Source organism: Physeter macrocephalus, chromosome 11 (assembly GCF_002837175.3).
Source record: "Physeter macrocephalus isolate SW-GA chromosome 11, ASM283717v5, whole genome shotgun sequence".
NCBI lineage: Eukaryota > Metazoa > Chordata > Mammalia > Artiodactyla > Physeteridae > Physeter > Physeter macrocephalus.
This window is the reverse complement of record NC_041224.1, coordinates 20,085,696-20,105,634: the sequence shown is the minus strand read 5'-3', so window position 1 is coordinate 20,105,634 and position 19,939 is coordinate 20,085,696. Positions and strand designations below refer to the sequence as shown.

The window sequence follows — 19,939 nt, the reverse complement described above, 5'->3', positions numbered from 1 at the left end:
AGAACACTCGCAGAGACCTCTGGGACATTAAATGTGCCAACATTTTAATTATAGGGGTCCCAGAAGAAGAAGAGAAAAAGAAAGGGACTGAAAATATTTAAAGAGATTATAGTTGAAAACTTCCCTAACATGGGAAAAGAAATAGTCAATCAAGTCCAGGAAGTGCAGAGACAGCTACACGTAAAAGAATGACATTAGAATACTACCTAACACCATACACAAAAATAAACTCAAATGGATTACAGACCTAAATGTAAGGCCAGGCACTATAAAACTCTTAGAGAAAAACATAGGCAGAACACTCCATGATATAAATCACAGCAAGATCCTTTTTGACCCACCTCGTAGAGAAATGAAAAAAAACAAAAAGAAACAAATGGGACCTAATGAAACTTAAAAGCTTTTTGCACAGCAAAGGAAACCATAAACAAGATGAAAAGACAACCCTCAGAATGGGAGAAAATATTTGCAAACGAAGCAACTGACAAAGGATTAATCTCCAAAATTTACAAGCAGCTCATGCAACTCAATATCAAAAAACAAACAACCCAATCCAAAAATGGGCAGAAGACCTAAACAGACCTTTCTCCAATATACAGATTGCCAACAAACACATGAAAGGATGCTCAACATCACTAATCATTACAGAATGCAAATCAAAACTACAATGAGGTATCACCTCACACTGGTCAGAATGGCCATCATCAAAAAATCTACAAACAGGGCTTCCCTGGTGGCGCAGTGGTTGAGAGTCCGCCTGCCAATGCAGGGGACACGGGTTCGTGCCCCGGTCCGGGAAGACCCCACATGCCACGGAGCGGCTGGGCCCATGAGCCATGGCCGCTGGGCCCGCGTGTCCGGAGCCTGTGCTCCGCAACAGGGGAGGCCACAACAGTGAGAGGCCCGCGTACCGCAAAAAAAAAAAAAAATCTACAAACAATAAATCCTGGAGAGGGTGTGGAGAAGAGGGTACCTTCTTGCTCTATTGGTGAGAATGTAAATCGATACAGCCACTCTGGAGAACAGTATGGAGGTTCCTTAAAAAGCTAAAAATAGAACTACCATACGACCCAGCAACCCACTCCTGGGCATATACCCTGAGAAAACCATAATTCAAAAAGACTCACGTACCACAATGTTCATTGCAGCTCTATTTACAATAGCCAGGACGTGGAAGCAACCTAAGTGTCCATCAACAGATGAATGGATAAAGAAGATGTGGCGTATATATACAATGGAATATATTGAGTTCTTTGTAGTTAGGTGGATGGACCTAGTGACTGTCATACAGAGTGAAGTAAGTCAGAAAGAGAAAAACAAATACCATATGCTAACACATATATATGGAATCTGAAGAACCTAGGGGCAGGACAGAAATAAAGACTCAGATGTAGAGAATGGACTTGAGGACACGGGGATGGCGAAGGGTGAGCTGGGATGAAGTGAGAGAGTGGCAGGGACATATATACACTACCAAATGTAAAATAGATAGCTAGTGGGAAGCAGCCGCATAGCACAGGGTGATCAGCTCGGTGCTTTGTGTCCACCTAGAGGGGTGGGATAGGGAGGGTGGGAGGGAGACACAAGGTGGAGGGGATATGGGGATATATGTATATGTATAGCTGATTCACTTCATTATAAAGCAGAAACTAACACACCATAGTAAAGCAATTATTCTCCAATAAAGATGTTAAAAAAATAAAATAAAATAAAATAAAAATTTTTGAAGGATGGGTGGTTGGAGAGATGAAGGGAAAAATAAATGCTAGGGTTGGAATTTCGCTATTAGGCTTCTATGCCTACTCTTAGCACATGTGGTCTTGCTAAGAATGTTCATGCACTGGATGAGCAATCCAAAGCAGATGTCCCTCCCCTTGCCTACTTTAGGGGGTTTATTAGCATATTTACACTAACCTTTACTGAAAACTTATCTGAATGATTTGTTGTAAAAGATACATATAAAGTTTTGTTTAATAAGAATCGAGGTTATATTCGTGCAAAGTGCATAACTGGCAAGCTAGAGTCCTCATGAAAAAAGTAAAAACTGTGAATTGGAGAAAGTAATAAAAATAGCACATAGATAGAATTCTCAAGGGAAAAAACGATTTGTGAATTATCTATTAAGATTTCATGCAGCAAAAATGGCATTTAAAGAGTTTATTTCATATAGGAGAGTTAGTCCTGTATTGCTTTTTGCATGTGTTTTCTACTCATATGTCAGAAGATGGAGCTGAAATGGACCTATATTCTCAGTCTGTGACAAAAGAGAATAATCCGTTATGTCATATTTTAGACAAAGGGGCATAAAATACCTCAGAGACTTAAATTTTTGTATGCAAGCATAAACCTAGATTGTCTAAAATAAAGTGAACATGGTAGGAGATAAATATACTAGAAAACTTGACTAGAAAGACTTACGGAAGTTGAGCACAGAATTTGTAACTAGAAATGTCTGTGAAGTGTAAGGATCAGATTCATGCCCTAAATGCCATATGCCCAGTTTTCTCACCGCAGATCTGCTTTAGGCCTATGGTCCTTATGCCCTATTGCTTTCTCTCTCAAAAGTGTAGTGGTTCGCCCTGTATGTTACTTATATGGTCACCCTACCTAACACCATTATGGAAATCCTTGCTATTGTCTAAGTTTAATCTGCATTTGTGTGTTCAGCATCTAAGGCATAGCTAGAATTCCTAGGTTAAGTACAATTATTCTCCATAAAGGAATTCCTCTGACAGAGATCACAAGACCCACAGGCCTGAAGTATTTACTATCTGGCTGTTTACAGGAAAAGTTTGCCAGACAAATGGAAAACATATAACAAATATGTTGATTAATCAGAAGAAAAAGTAAAATATGTATTCACAATAAATTATTTTGGAGGAAAATATTGACTGTCTGGTTTTGAAGGGTTTAATGAAGTAAACAGTGACACTGGGATAAATGAGGTGATTCTAATAGTTATCACCTAAGGAAATGACAAACAGCAAATGAAGGACCAGATCAAATTAATATAATAGTGTTTGAAAATGAATAATAAAGAAGATTTTGAGAATGTTGAATTAATGGGTCTTCTGAACTATTAACATGAAGTTCAGGTCTAGATATCCATTCTCCATATGCTTATATAGCTTTTGCTAAAAATGTTTTTTCGATCTGGGTTAAAGGGGTGCTCTGGAATACGAAGTCAGTTTCATTAAAAGCAAATCTGAAGAAAAATCTACACATCCAAGAATGCTTCTGTTAACATAAGGTGACACTAACTGCATTTTCTGAAGCAGAAAATTGCTTCACACCCAAATTCTTAAAATCCTTCTTTTTGCTGCCTTTAATGGGACATAGAACATTTGTACACATGAGCTGCATAAAACTCTTAATGGAATTAGCATTTAGTAATTTGATATTTTATATGCCTGACAAATCTGATATAGAATAAAGGAAGGAAATAAGGAAGCAGAACACTCTTTTATGACCGGAATCATTTCTTAAAGTGGAATGAATTTACTCATACATTGTTGGTAATCTACATAAGGACCTGGGCTTGGTATAGTCTTAGAAACAGACCCTTCCAGGTGAGTTCACAGATTTATAATGAAGAAAAAATAATAAAAATTTTAAAAGAAAACAAAGTTTTATGTATACTAAAAGCCACTACAAAATTATACGTATTATTTTTTTAAGCATTGATATTACAATCTAGACTTCAAGAGGCAAATTGAACTCAAATGCAGATAGATAGATAGGGATATATTTCAAAATACTTAAACATGCAGTTTTAAAATAATAAGGAAATCATCTTATATAACATTGCAGCAAATTCTAGAAATCTTGGAAGTGTTTCCACCGAAATCAATTTACTTCTACTTGGAATAATCACTCTTAAGACTTTAGAAGATAAAGCTGAGTTTCCCGTGAGCCGAAGATATGCTTGGAGAAATATGTTCCTTGAGCAAATAAATTGATGAAATGGAGCAATGAGTATTTTCAAGTTTGAATGATTAATGTAAACAAATATGGACTACCACACGTGTATGAGAGATACTCTAATTTAACCTGGAACTTAGAAAAGTTATCTCACAAGTATAATATCTCTTGAAGGAAATAGAAGTGCACTATCAAAAATCATTAAGCAAATATCTTTTAAAAGACAGTGTTCTGCTGGTCATTATAAGATTCATTCAGGTATTATTGTCTGGCATTAAAATGCCTTAAATTACATCTTCTAGGGACATACAGAGAGAAAAAGAGAAAAAGTTGCTTCTCTTCTTGCCCCTGCATCGGCAGGCAGACTCTCAACCACTGCGCCACCAGGGAAGCGCACATTACCATATTTTAAATGAGCTCATAGTACTTGTCTAAAAGATTTAATTACATTGTAAAATATAATGATAACAAGCCTAGATTAATTAATGGGATGAGGTATACAAATGATTTAATAAAATGGTTTTCAAACTTTTTCTTCTTAAGCAGGAGAAACATTTTTGAAAAACTGAAACTTCAAATACAAAACAGATAAAATTATATCTTATAGCAGGTTCATAGCCAGGCCCTCCCATCTCCTCCTCACCCACTACAGCAGTCATTGAAGGCCTCTGCAAAACTAAACGCTGAACTCTGGACAGAGCTTAAAAATCCATCATTAATACAGGTTTTCCTAGTTTAAAATACTAATCTTCCTATTTCACCCATTCTTTCTATAGATCATTTGCGAGGACCCAAATGCACTGTGATTAGAAACACTTTTATCTCTTAAGGAATGGTGGGGGAGGCAGAGGAGGGGGAGAGATTGATTTGTCTGGGACGGTTTACTGGTTCCTGTTCCTGGAGAGACGATGACAAATGTCACTTTTATTCCCTTATAGTACTTTCCCAAATGGTAAACGAGGATAAAGAAAAGTTCATCCTATGGTTCTCTGAGAAACTAGAAATACCATCTTATCTGTTTCTCTATAAATCTCAGCGTTCCAAGTAAAATTCTGAAACTTTTTATAGTAAAAAAAAATTAAATTGGGATACAGACCTTTCTTTGATGAGATAATCATCTCCTCGAAGGGATTTCTGGTTCCTTACCCAAGGCCGACTTTGCTATCTTGGCAGAACGGAGGTGAGTTGATTCATGCAACATTGACGTTCCTGAGGAAGACAGACAGCTCTGAAAGACCAGGAGCCATTAATCTCTGAGCACCATGGAATAAAAATTTACTGGCAGAACGATAGCCTTTTACAGAGGCATGGCACACCTAAACCTGCAAGACTTTATGTTCCTTTTCCTGAGCCAAAAGCAAAGTAAAAGTCACTGCTCTTTCTGTCCACTTCTATGCATTTGATAGTGCCATTTAAGTATAATATTTGGTCTGAAATCAAGAAGTTTTAAGAAAGGGTGTCAAAAATCAGAATCTGGAAATGTCCAGGGGTTTTATTTATAACTGGGTGTTTGCTTCAATGGCTCACAGCCATGAGGAAGAATTTTTTTTTTCCTTTCCCTGAGGACTCAACTCTCACTTCTGTTCTACCAAAATAGCAAAGTTGAATGCTGGGCAAGGAATTTTTAGATTCTGCAAGAATTCATTCATCAAAAAGAAAAGATTGCTCCTCTTTGTTTTATATCCCTAACTTTTGTGGCTAAAGAAGCTGGGTCAGTACTTGAAGGATATTTTATAGATTTTCAGTTTTATATCAATAACTGGTTAGGTTACAATATTTTTTCTTCCAATAGGCATTTTTCGACCTGTGCTAGGTGCTATGGACGGTTAGAAAGCATAAAATAACATATTTATGGAGCACTCACTATGTCAAACACTGGAAGGGTACTTCATCTATATCATCTCATTTAATCCTCACCCAGTGAAGGTAGATTTTACAATCTCCAATTTACAGAAACTGAATCTCCAGCAATAACTCGCCATAGATCTCTCACCCAATGATCTCCAATAATAACTTGGAGGTGGATCACAATCAATCAATGGCAGAGTCAAGACCTGAACCTAATTTTATGTTTGCAATTCTAAAGCTCATGCTCTTTCCACTAAATAATTCAGCCTCAATTTTTGGCAGTAGTCAAATGGGAATAAATGTAAGGAATACTGCCAGATTTGGGTGAGAATTACATAACTGTCAGTTATTGAACACGTGTCAACTACTACATGATCGAACGACGTCAATAACCTCACTTCCTTCCTTTTCTTTTCCTCATTATACCCATAGTAAGTGAGATGATGTTTTGTTTTGTTTTTCCCTGGCAGTGCCCCAATAGCATGTTGAAATTATTAATCAAGTTAATTATTAATTTAAGTCTAGAGACTCCATTGCTCTTAGTGCCCGAATTCAGAAAGGGAGTTGAGTGTGGCAAGGGGAGTTCTCTTTTCTAATGTGACACAATGTGCTGTGCTCCCAAATTCTTCAGAATGTGCTAGAATGCTGCCCAAATACAGGACTCCAGAAGTTGCACACTTAGGTGGGAAAAGACCATTCTTTTTTAAATGGAATACTCACTTTACACAAATATTCTAAAAGCTACAAAAATGATTAATTTTGCTGTTAGGAATAATTACCAATAAATATAATCTTCCTTTTTCTAAGATAAAAACTATGTAACATCTTATTCATGTGTATATAATTTGAAGAAACAAAATGAACTATCTATTTAATTGTAATAGTCTGCCTTCAATTACCATACCTCAGCCTCAGATTACCATATATGTTCTTTGAAGAATTCTGGTGTTTCTAAAGGAGTTGAAACCTTTCATAAATAAGAAGCCAAACTGTTAAAATGTGTTTTCAGCCAGATTCTGGCAAGTTGCCAAAGCCATATTTAAGATCAGTCAATGAAGGAATATTTTCTTCAAAAAGTTGGGATAACAAGTTTGATTTTAAATGGTAATAGCCTTTGGTAAACTGAAGACTTTGTATTCATCTCTAATTGTATAACTTTTATCATATAGTAAATGTTCTATTCTCAAGCTGGGCACTGTAATCTTGATTGGAGGTTGCACTTGGGAGAAGGATAATCCTCCATGAGAGTACCCTTCCCTGGGAGCACAGCCTGGGTTAAGTCTCATAGAAGAGGTGAGTCAGATGGGATGGTAAAAGGGGCTTCAATAAAACAGAAGGCAAGCAAACTAAGTATGTTAGAAATTTGAAAAGGAGTTGGTAGAAAGCAAATGAAAATGCTGAGTCTTTGTTGTTTGTGTCTCAGTTTCACCTAAGCCCCAGCGGCTACCCTCTTCTGGAAATCCTAGAGCAGATCATTTCTTAAGCTGACTATATTGACAGATGGCTCAATGACCAGAGATGTCTGGTTTCGTTTGGTGATATATACTAATCCCAGCGTCTCAAAAAGCGGAATACCTACAATTTTTGTCTTCTTAGTAGCTTATGATTTCCACCCTGCTCAAAAAGTTTACTGCTTATCTCTGAACATTAAACCCTAAGGTATCCTTTGGGTTCTAGCTGACTTTGTCATTGTAGTATTGAAGTCATTAGCTTTTCATCTTTCCAACATCATAACAAATATTACTTTGTATCTCTAATGAGGGTTGTTATAAGTCTCAGCAGTTCAATAATTCTTCTAAAGTCTGCTGTGGCTGCCTTGTTTTTGCCACTTAATCAAGCTATGAGTTGACTTATTTTACTTTACATTCATATAAGGAAGATGAGAGGCAGGAAGCTGTTAATGATTTGATTATTTTGCCAAAGCTTCACTTTCTTGGGTTCTAACTTTGCCTCTTCAAACTGTACAGTACGATGCTGATTAGAAGTAGTGCGAGTAGCCATTTTGTCTTGTTTCTAATTTTAGGAGAAAAACATTCAGTCTTTCATCGTTATGTAAGATGTTAGCTATAGATTATTCATAGAGATATTGCATTATAGTTAACAAAGTCAAGCTAATTAAAACGTGGCCAAATAATGAATTTACTACATGAATACAAACATGGTTTGGTTTAAAGAAATCTATTAATGCCATTTATAGCACTGGTATTGAAAATCATTTAGTCATCTTGATAGATCGGAATATATTTAATAAAATCCAACATTTTTTTCTAAGTAAAAATGTTAGAAGACTGAAATAGAAAGATGCATATTAACATGATAACAAATATTATTTCAAACAGTGGAAAAAATATACTAAACATTAATGCCCCAGAGACATTCCCATTAAAATAAGGAAGAAGGCATGGGTGTGATTACCACTATGATGTACCAGAATTCTATAACTCTGGTTAACACACAGAGAAAAGAAACAAATAAGAGACATGACTATTGGAAAGGAGAAGCAGTTATTATTTGTAAGTAAGGAATCAGATACAAAATACACAGAAGTCAATAGCTTTCCATGTCAGAAATAACCATTTAGAAAATACAATGGTTAAAGCTCCTTAACAATAGCAAAAATAGATAAAATAGTTACTAACAAACTTAATAATGTATAGGTTCCATATAAAGAAAATAATGAAAGTTTGATGAGGCACTTAAAAGAACACCTGAATAAACATTTTAATGGATGGAAAGCTAGAATATATTAAGATGTCGATTATTTCCACATCAGTTCCATCAATAACATTATTATTTGGACATCAGAATGTAATTATAAAAATCACAGAGAAAAATAAAGAGTGAGACAACTCAAGAAAAAATTATAAAATAAGATCAATGAAGGCAGACTTAAACTAAGTTTAGATAAATCATTAGATAAAACTGTAATAATGAAATCATTATAGGAATTGTACAAGAAGGAACAAGGCCGTCAATGGAAGATTATACAGTTTCAGAAACAGACCTTAGCATATGAGTTTATTATGTGATTAAACATGCAATTCCAAACGATGGATAAAGATCTCTTATTCAAGGATGGCTAAGAGATCCTGGGACTCTTAGCCATCAATCTGAATAAAATTTTGTCGCTTTAGGTTTGGTTCTAACATCATGCCATATACCACAATAAATTTAGAGTAGATTAAAGAATTGAAAGTAAAGAATGAAATAATGAACTAACTAGGAGAGATTATGGCAAATTTTACTTAATGCCAGTGTAACGGAGGCCTCTCTGAGCAAAAGGCAAAGAAAGGAATCTTGAAGTAAATGTTGAAAAACTTTACAGTGTAAAGATACAAACCACTGTATGGCAAAAAAAAAAAAATCATTTAGAATTGAATGGCAAATTACAGACATGATATATTCAACAGAAATTTAATGCCTTATTTTATAGACACACTATAAAAAAAGAATAGCCCAATTGAATAAAATGAGTAAAAGAAATGAATATACACTCAAAGATATAGACAGACATATGAATTGTCAATAAACATGGTTTAACATTTCACCTCACCTGTAATAAAGAAATGCTAATTAAAGCATGACTGTCACTTTTAATCCATCAAGTTGCAAAAAGAATGGTGGTATGTATTTTTATAAGGGTTAAAATAACATACATGTGCTCATATAAAAGCTGAATAATTTTTTCCAGTTTTATTGAGAAATAATAGACATACATCACCGAATAATTTTAAGGCTTCCAGCATGATAGTTTGATTTACATATATTGTGAAATGGTTACCACAGTAGGTTAAGCTAACATCCATCTTCTCATATAGATACAAACAAAGGAAAGAAAAAAAGGAACAAAATTTTCTTTTATGATAACTCACAGAATTTACTCTTTTAACAACTTTCCTATATAGCATACAATAAAATTTTTATCAAGCCATATAATGAAGTATATGCTGTCATTAAAAATTAACTCTCAAGGGATATTTATGGACATGGAAAACTGCCCAGATTATCATATTAACTGTAGAAAAGTGTTATCACATGTTATGATTCCAATTTGATTAATACATAAGTAGATATAATTATATGTTAAATAAAGATTGGTTGGGAAATAAAACTAACAATATCTTAGCATTGGGATATTATCTACTTTAATTTCTGTTTTTATACTTTTCTATTAAAATGATTATTTTACAAACCAGACAATACTATTTAAAGCATAAATATGATTAAAATTTTAAACTATTAGGATAGTATTATTCAAACTGAGGGCTGCAATTCAGGAGGGTCATGCCATCAATTACCCAGTGGGTTGCAACCAGCATTTTTGTTAATGAAATAGAATGGAATACAAATATCTCTGTGCTTTATTTGTATGTTTAGAGAAAAAAAAAGAAACATCACAATAAATATTTAGTTTCAGCATACACAAACACACAAGCATACACACATAACCAGATATATAAATGTCTAAACACTTGATGTTAACTATATTTCTTGATATGGTTTATTTCAAAAAGTTTGAGAAACTACATTGTAGCAATCTGTTTTTGATAGAATTGAAGATTTCTGAAATTTCATACTTCATGTTGCTAATGGAGTCACATCCCCTTCATGCAGGTGAATCAGCACAAAGCTGGAAGTCATTGAGGAATTCAGATTTAACTATTTCATCTACTGCTGGTTTTTAAAAAATAACAACCACAATGTCCAAACATCGGGCTTAAACTTGTGAATACAGAGATTATATGATGCTCTGTAATGAAGGATTATTTAAGTCAATACACAGCCAAACTTGCATCATTTACAATTCCCTGAGCCACATTTCAATATTCACTAGCAGCACTTAAAAGTTAGGTAGAACAAAGATAACAATTGAATTTTACTGTGAGATTAGTATTGCAACAAGTCAGTCCAAGTCTTTTGAATCAAATAGCTTTTAACTGTTTCCATATGGGTGAATACTTCATTCTCTTGCCCCTTCTAAGTAGTATTTTAAGAAAATTTTTAATGTAGGTATAAAATAAGTACTCAGATATCTAATAATCTGGGTAGAGTCAGCATCTCCCTGATGAAAACATGCTGAAAGTTCACAGCGCTAGCCTATTACTAATTATTTGGCCCTAAAATGAGTTTACTGGATTGTCCAGTGTATAACTGACTGTTTTTATGCATCACTATTTCATGGCATATTTAAGTCTACTTTTATATGTCCTTCATTCCCTTAAAGTATTAACAGTGCATAAATGAGGATATCTTGCCAACATCAGTAATGCCTTTTAATCATAAAGAGTTTTGAAAAGATCAGCTTATTTCCAGCTAAGCCTAAATAATGTAGCTTCATTCCCAGCATCAATTCTTTCCTACCTTACACATTCCAAAACTGAAAACAGACTTGTAATCAGGAGGTGACACTCAGAGGAAGAAAGAACTCCAGCATGGAAAGCCAATTACAAAAATTATTTTCCTTTTTGAAAATATTTTTCATTGAGAGATAGGGGAAATAAAAACCAAAAAGTTTAAAAAAAATCTTTTTAACCAATGGTTTGGAAGGAAAGAGAAATAAGATGTGAATTTTTTTAATGAGATAAAAGAATTGGAAGGATAAAAGACCCTGGTGTTATACTTTTAAACACATATTAGGGCTGCTCTAGATTTTAGAAATCTAAAGAAAAATTAAGCCTTTATTTTATAAAACCTGCAGCTCTGCAAGATGCCACAGCTGTAAAATGACAAGGCTCTGGATATCAGATATCAGATGATTTGACCCCAGTTTTCCATCCAAAACTCATCTCCCAAGCAAAGTTCCTGCTTTCTGCAGATAACTATTCTTGTTGGCATTGGATTATGATTCTGAGCTACAACTAATATCAAGAGCTTTTATTAAAAGAAAACATGCTGCATAGCCTTGCATATTATAATGATGTGAAATTTCATAATTTGTCCTATTGTACTGTCTCTGTAATAGATTACTGTGTGCTTAAATTCATCTGTCATTCCCGGAGCTCTTTGTACTGAGTGGTTCAGGCGTGAAAATTCTGAAAAACTTTAAGCTCAAGTTTCTTGATTTTAGGAGAAATGTTTTTAGAAGTAAAATCATCCATCTCATGCCTGAGGCCAATTAGGAACAAGCATGCCCCATATGGGAAATGAGCTATGATTCTTTTCTAATATTCTATTGATAATAATGATGATTGTAATCAGCATTGTAAATTTTATGACCTACCTTTCCAACGAAATTTTTTCAGTATTTCAAAACAAATTGATTTTCCCATATCTTACTCTCCAGACTCATGGTAAAATTAATTTGTTATTAGTTAGTTATAATCACAGATGTTTATCATTATACTTGTTTCTCTTCTAAAATACTTCCTTTTTTAAGCATTTTCCATTTTTTTGATGCTGGAGTATCATTTTTCACACTTTTGCAGACAATGGCAAGAAAACTTACTAAATGTGCAATTGATTTTTCCATTCAGATAGCATGCCAGTGAGTACACCCAAGGCTGCAAGGACCATTTAAATCATCGGACACTTTGATGAGGTATTCTAGTCTTCAGAATTTTAAAGATCTTTATTTTTAGATAAGAGGTCAGGAAACTACAGCAAGTGGGCCAAATTGGACCCACTTCCTGGCTTTGTAAATAAAGTTTTATTGAAACGCAGCCACACCCATTTCTTTATGCATTTGTCTGTGGCTGCTTTTGAGCTACAACGGCAGAGGTGAGTAGTTAGGGCAGAAACTATATAGCCTACAAAGTCTAAAGTATTTACTACCTTGTTCTTTACAAAAAACACATGCTGACCCCCGATCTCCAAACTAATTCCTAACTGGGTCTCGGGATTCTGTGATGTTTTTCTCCTAAATTTTCTTTTGTAGATGTTTCATCTCACTGGTGAAATGAAACATGTTCAATTGTGTAGAAAGACATGGACTTGGGCTTCCCTGGTGGCGCAGTGGTTGAGAATCCACCTGCCGATGCAGGGGACACGGGTTCGTGCCCCGGTCCGGGAAGAACACAAATTGTGAAATTGAGATGCAATAATTGCCTATAAAAATGGGTCCCCATCAATTATTTTTGAAATTCAATGTGAAATAAAAACATTTATAGGTTAAAACAATATTGAGAAATTTTATCAGCCAAGAGACCTGTACTAAAAAATAAATAATTTATTATTGGAAGAAGGAAGTCATTTCAAATTTCATATAGAAGAAGGGATAATGAGCACATAAAAAAGTAAAATATGGGCTTCCCTGGAGGCGCAGTGGTTGAGGGTCAACCTGCCGATGCAGGGGACATGGGTTCTTGCCCTGGTCCGGGAAGATCTCACATGCCATGGAGCAGCTAGGCCCATGAGCCATGGCCACTGAGCTTGTGCTCGGCAATGGGAAAGGCCACAACAGTGAGAGGCCCGTATACCGAAAAAAAAAAAAAAAAAAAAAAAAAGACATGGACTTCATTTTTAATCCTTGTGTATGTATTTTAACATTTACTCTGTTTTCTTCATCTGTATATATTACCTTTGCAAAATGAGTTTTATTTCTGAAACCCTTTCCACAAAACAGGTAAGTTAGAAATGTGATGAGATTTAAGCTTTAATCTCATGATTGGATAGATGCTGCAAGCTAGGAGAATTCTTTTCTAGGCTGCCTTAATAAATGGGGTTCACTTAATATAGCTCCTGAGGGCTTTGAAATCAACATGCCGTTGAAACTGAGTGGAAAATAATACAATTAACTTGAAGTAGAGCTCTCTAATGATTTGTTTTGGAATTAGGTAATAGAAGAAGGGAATAACTTGAAAATAAAAACATTGGAAATCTATTGTAGTTAGAAGCTCAGACTGTCGAAATCAATTCTTAAGGAATATTTACAAAACCACATAACCTCTATTTATAAATATTGAATAAAGATGTGCTCCATATTTGAAAGCAACTTAGATTTTCTCTCACAAGATTCTGTAATACTAATTCCCAAATATGATGATAAGGGACTTTAAGTGTAAAACACATTTCACATTAACATGGGACACAGCATTAATTCCTAAACATTTTCTAAATCCTATCTCTACAGTTGAAGTCCTACTTACTCATTTTCAACAGTTGTCGACCTTGCTACATACATTCTACAAAGACATTCCTTAGGTATTAAAAACAGCTGATATTTACTAAATGTTGACTATACAACAAACAGTCTACTTTTAATCCTTACCTAACCTCCCTTACCTCATTTTATAGATGAGGAAACCGGCTTAGATAGGAAAAATAACTTTCCTAAGATCACATACCTATTTGGTGCCCAAGCCAAAATTGTAACTCAAGCAGTTTGAGCCCAGACTCTTCATTTGAACCATGTTCCCTCCAAAGTCTTGTGAGTACAAGAAGCTTGAAAGCAACCAAGTAATAATAAACACCACCACTTGGTATTGAGGGGCATTGAAAAAGGTGTGCTAACTCTTCTGGGTGAGAGGAAAAGGAAATGCTGCTGGGAGGAGGTAAGTCTTGAGTTGAATTGGGTTTACTAATTAGAGACAAGGAAGGTATTCCAGTCATATGTAATAGCGTGTTCAAAGGCAGAGACTGAAAGAGTACAGCGCTTTCAGGGAGGTGTAATAAGGCGCAGGAGATGGGCTGGTGGGGTGTGAAGGGGCCTGCAGTATTGAAATATTACAGGAAGTCAGTGGTTTTCCCATTTCGGTGTGGTGAGGATCACCTGGGGCACCTGTTTACAGTGAAAATTACTGGGCCCAAGTTGTGGGAGAATCTTATCCAGTTAGATCCAGGAATTTGCATTTCAGCAGGAACACCAGGTGATTCCAGGTCAGGAGAGCCTCTCTGAGAACACTGGAAATCAACATTCTGGAGCGTGACATGGTTAATGCCGTGATGTTTTAGAAAAACAACACAGCAGCTCAGTGGAGAGAGGAAGGTGTTCTCAAAAGTGATTTTTTATTTATTTCGAATTCAGAAATAATAGAAAGATAGCTTTTCTTAATGATTTATACAACATACGCGCACACACACACACACACACACACACACACACACACACACACACCCTTTCATTTATAATAGGTTGTCGATGTTATTTAAACTACTGGGTTATAAAATAAAATGCTGAAAAGGCAGGGTTCTGTTGTGTTCATTTTGTAAGGCGCCGTAAGGTACAAAAATGTATGAATTTTTCAAACCAAACCTTATTTGTGTTTTGCCATTCTCAATCCTTCCCACCCTAGCAGTTAGTAAGCTGCAGTGTGAATAAATAAATGAATGGATTAGTTAATTGAATTACATATTTTCAGTAGAACCTAATTTCACACACTATAATTGAGAGATTATTTAACATCTCAAGCATACTGCGGTGTTTCTGTACTTTTCTCTGGGATTAATGTAATAATTTAAGGGACTAATTACTTAAGATAAAATTGACTCATAAATTTAAGATTTGGTACTGTCTTGTATAATATAGGCTAGAAGTTGCTATTTCCCACTGGCTTTGAATACATCTAGAATGGAGTAAGTAAAGACAAACGGCGTTTTAAAAATTATCTGCTGCATTTAATAACTTGTCAGATGGCTCCCAAAATATATTCTTTGTAGAAAATCGATATAGTCCCATCTTGCAGAAGAGAATGTCAGTATACTTTTCAATATTTAAGTAAACTTGAAGGGAAGAAAAAGAAAAAAAAGGCAACAGCCATCTAATTCATCTGGAATTGGACTCTAAACGTCAGAATCTCTTTGGGTAACCAGAGATAGCCTTGACCAACTGGGGACTCTCAAACTCAGGGTGCCAGATCACACACTGATGTTTATTCCACACTTAAGCTTGTTCAACACAGATGACAGGTATAAAATAGCTGAGCTCTAACAGATCGTGTCCGGGCAGAATGATAAATATGGTCTTTTTTGTTGACAGTCGAGCTGTTTTCACATTCCACTTGAATTAAACTGTGCTCATTCATGCCATGGTACCTGATCTCTGGCAGGGATTCTTATAAAAAATCATCGTGTAGATTCATTGCAAAACAAGTGAAAAAAAAGCTGTAAAGTAGCACTATAAGAAAAATAAGGCTAAAGTTGAACAGCCTATAAGAAACTATGACAAGAAGCCTCCATTTATTTTGAAAAAAGATAAATATCTATTTAGATTAATATTTATTAATATGGATTCATATATATTATATATAAGTATATATATTAATATATTAAAATTCAGGGGCAGTGCAAATCCTTAATTTTCATAAACTGGTAAAAATATTTAAAGTTTCTAATATGAAAAAGAAATCGTATGTTAGATATACTAGGTATGATCAAATATAACACTGGCCCTAACTTTAAAATGTTCACAATCAAGTTGGGTAAATAAGACATAAAGCCATGAAATTTTATACAAACGAGAAAAGTTAAATAGTAAAGTGAGAGATGATCACAGCAATGATGAAGCTTTATCCGAATGGGCTCTGGGTAGTCATTTCTGGGTCTTAAAAAGTGAATGAACTGTAGCTGGATAGGTAGGGAGGGCAGAAAATGATTTGAGTCAAGAAAGAGGGTGGGAGTAAGCAAAATCTCATCAACCCAGTGCTTGCTGAATTTGACCTTTTAGACATGACCTAATCGTAGCGCTGGTAGGGATCCACAGGAACACACTCAACTTCACTGATTCACTACAGGGACTCGCAGAACTTAGAAAAGCTGTTATGCTCAAGGTTGCCATCTATTACAGCAAAGGGATACAGAATAAAATCAGCAAAGGGAAGGAACGTAGGGCAGAGTCCAAGAGTGACCAGGCACGGCTTCCAGTCGTCCTCCCCCAGTGGAGTTGGCCCATAATTCTCCCAGCAACTATTTGTGAAAACACACACCAAGTATTGCCACTCAAGGAAGCTTATCCAAGCTCATCACTGTCCAGGATTTTTACTGAAGGCCATCACGTAGGTACGAAATTCTGCATGACTAACTTTATCTCTCATCTCCAGTGCCCCCAGAGGTCAAACTGATGCAACATGGCCCAGGGCTCCAGGCGAATAAAAACAGACATTCACCATAAATCATATTGTTAGTATGATCTAACATAGCCCAAGACCCAAGATATACAAAGACACTTTTATCAAGCAGGATATTCCAGGGGATTAGAAGTGATCTCCCAGGAGCTGGGCAAGGGCCAGTTCTTTCTTTGGAATGTGTGGGTTTGAACACCCCAAACCCGCTGAGTTACTAAGCTTTTACTGCACAATAGGGAAAGAGTTTGTGTGACTGCAGGTCTTAAATTTTAAAATTTAACTAAAGCAAATAAAAAGATCTGAAAAATACCTGCAAAAGATTTTATCCACATGTTGTGATGATGAAAAATTCATACGTATGAGGAAAAGAAAAGCCAACTTCATAGAATAGGTACTGTCTCACCTTTGCGTGGGCATCCAGGTGTTCTGCTCGGTGCAGTGAGCCTCAGTGGAGTAACTTGTTGCCACGTGCAACCATAACAGTATGATTACCTAAGGAGTAGGCCGTTACGCAGAACTCCCTAAATGCTTCTCCACTGCTCCAGCCAACAGTTCTATAGAAGAAAGTTTATGTTGTGCAGATTTTAGAATTAACTACTTACCGATCTTTTTCTTTTAATTTCTACCCCCACTCTGCACCCCATACTTTCTTTTCTGATCTGCAACGTGGCCTTCTCTGAAGATGTTCCAGTGGATTTGATCGCCATCGGCAGGACTGGGTGGACAGCGGATGCCCTGAAGAGGTACACATGTGCTTTATTATGACAAGATTGTTGGGACCAAGCTGTCATGTATTGTTGCTGCAACTTAATGAAAATGGTACCTAATTTAATAAAAAGGGCCATCAGTTACTGAGCCCTTATATGTACCAGATGTTGGGTTTAACTCAACATGTATTATCTCAATTTATTCTCATACCCATCCTATGAGGTCAGAGCTGTTATTGCCTCCATAGGACCAAGAGGAGAAGAGGGAAGGGTGAGGGGAGATGTTGGGGAAGGGGGTGGAGAGAGAGTGTCTGGAATTAGGTGTGTGACTCGGCAATAGTAGAACCAGGACTTAAGTCTCTGTGAGCAAAGGGCAGTTCTCTTAAACATTTGCTGCTTTTTGAGATCTAGGAAGCCATTGTTCATCTTTTTCACTCAAATAACAAAATCAATGGAACGGGGGGAAAGATTGATTGCAGTAAATTGGCATGATAGAAGAAGGTAGACATGGTCTAACATGGAAACAGTTAAGTCCCAGGCAAACATGATGGAGACAATGATGCAAAGAAGTGATTCAAGCAAGTAAATAAAACTGCATAATGGATTTTAACCTATTTAAAATTTTTTAGTGAATTGCATTTACATTGTTGTTTCAGAGTCACATAAAAATATCCTATAAAATTCAGAAAGAAAAGTATTTGTTTCTTCTCCCTTTGTTAAGTTTTAGGGTTTGAATTTTGAATAAACCATTAAAACTTCTATAACTTTTCTCGTTTAGTAAAGCAAACCATGTCAAAGAGCTATTTTCAGAACTCTTAGGCAATCCTAGTTACTAGAGCCTTTTTTTAAAATTTAGTTTTTATTTATGATGCCTCATAAATATCTTGAAAAATACATCGTTCAGGATATTCTTGAACATTAAGTACAGTATTGCCAATGCAGCTTTAATAAATTTTTGACAGTTGTTTGGGGGGAAATTACAGTGATAAATACTCATTTATCTATTTCATTTCACTTATTTAACAACAGTAGTTCAAAAAGAAAATATATTGATAGAGTCATAGTTGTGTTTTCAGGTTGATGTTTCTTTCTTGTAATCACAGTTACCTCAGTTAAAAACGTTGACATTGAATACCTGTGTAAAGATCAAGAGGGTAATTCAGACATTGTCATTTTCTTGCTTTACTGTGGGCCCTCCATGAAACATAAGCTATAGAGAAGAATCCATCATATTCTAAGGCCTCCTAAAGATATTTGTGGGGAATTTAATCATGTCCTATGGCCTGTGCTAAGCACTAAAATTACAAAGATTTTTTTAAAAAATTACCCTCTCTTCCTAAGGAGCTTAGAATCTAGTACATTCTATAATATTCAATGTTTCCTTTTTATTCTGTAAGTAAATCGTCAACATTACTTGCTTTATGGTGAGCAATTCTATCCTTCTGTTACAGGTAACTAAACAAGGTCACCAAGTCCAGTCCATTTTCTGTGCCTAGAACCAGTGTTAAATTTTCCTTCTGATCTTGTGAGATGAATTTATTCAATAAGTGCAAATCCTAATATGAGCATTTATTATGTACTGCTCTAAGCACTGCTAATGTAAAAGTGTGAGAAATGTGTGTAGCAGGGGAGACAGACACTGAACAAAGGACAGCACTTAGAGAACCACACAGGCAAATAACTCTAAGTTCATGGTCCTGTTAAATAGGACAAGGGAACATTTGCTTGGGGAGATGATATTTTACATGACTTCTGAAGGGTAACTGAAGGTAAGAAGAGTGGTGAGAGATGAGACTGGTGAGGTAAACAGGGCCCTAAATGTAACATTGAAGGAGTTTGGCCCTAATCTTAAAGGCAAGAGAAAGCTATCTGTAGGGTTTTAATTAAGGGGGTGACATGATCCAAATGAATTTTTGGAAGAATGGATACATTGTATATTACACTGTCTTAATTACTATAGCTTCGTAAGAAATATTGTTGTTTATAGAACAAACCTCCTCACTTTTTCATCTTCACAAGCGTTTTGACAACTTTGGGGCTTTTGTTCTTTTGTTCTTCATAAATTTTAGGCTCAACTTGCAAGATCTGTAATCAATCAATCAGTCAATCAATCTTGTCAATATTCTTACTGAATTTACATTGGATTGTGAATTATATCACATTTCTGAATTATGGAAATTTTATTTTATTTTTTACTTTATTTTTTAAATTTTATTATTTTTTAATAGATCTTTATTGGAGTATAATTGCTTCACAATACTGTGTTAGTTTCTGTCGTACAACAAAGTGAATCAGCCATATGCATACATATATCCCCATATCCCCTCCCACTTGCGTCTCCCTCCCTCCCACCCTCCCTATCCCACCCCTCTAGGTCATCGCAAAGCACCGAGCTGATCTCCCTGGGCTATGCGGCTGCTTCCCACTAGCTATCTGTTTTACATTTGGTAGTGTATATATGTCCAT

The 19,939-nt window shown here is 35.5% G+C and overlaps 1 protein-coding gene across 1 annotated transcript in view; it reads left to right on the top strand.

The window, feature by feature from the left end:
- Positions 1-19,939, top strand: part of PLXDC2 (plexin domain containing 2) — a 406,618-nt gene that overhangs the window by 314,980 nt on the left and 71,699 nt on the right. The window contains exon 10 of the mRNA XM_007108130.4: positions 17,449-17,509. Within this exon, the coding sequence (XP_007108192.1) occupies positions 17,449-17,509 (61 nt within the window). The remainder of the gene's footprint in view (positions 1-17,448; positions 17,510-19,939) is intronic.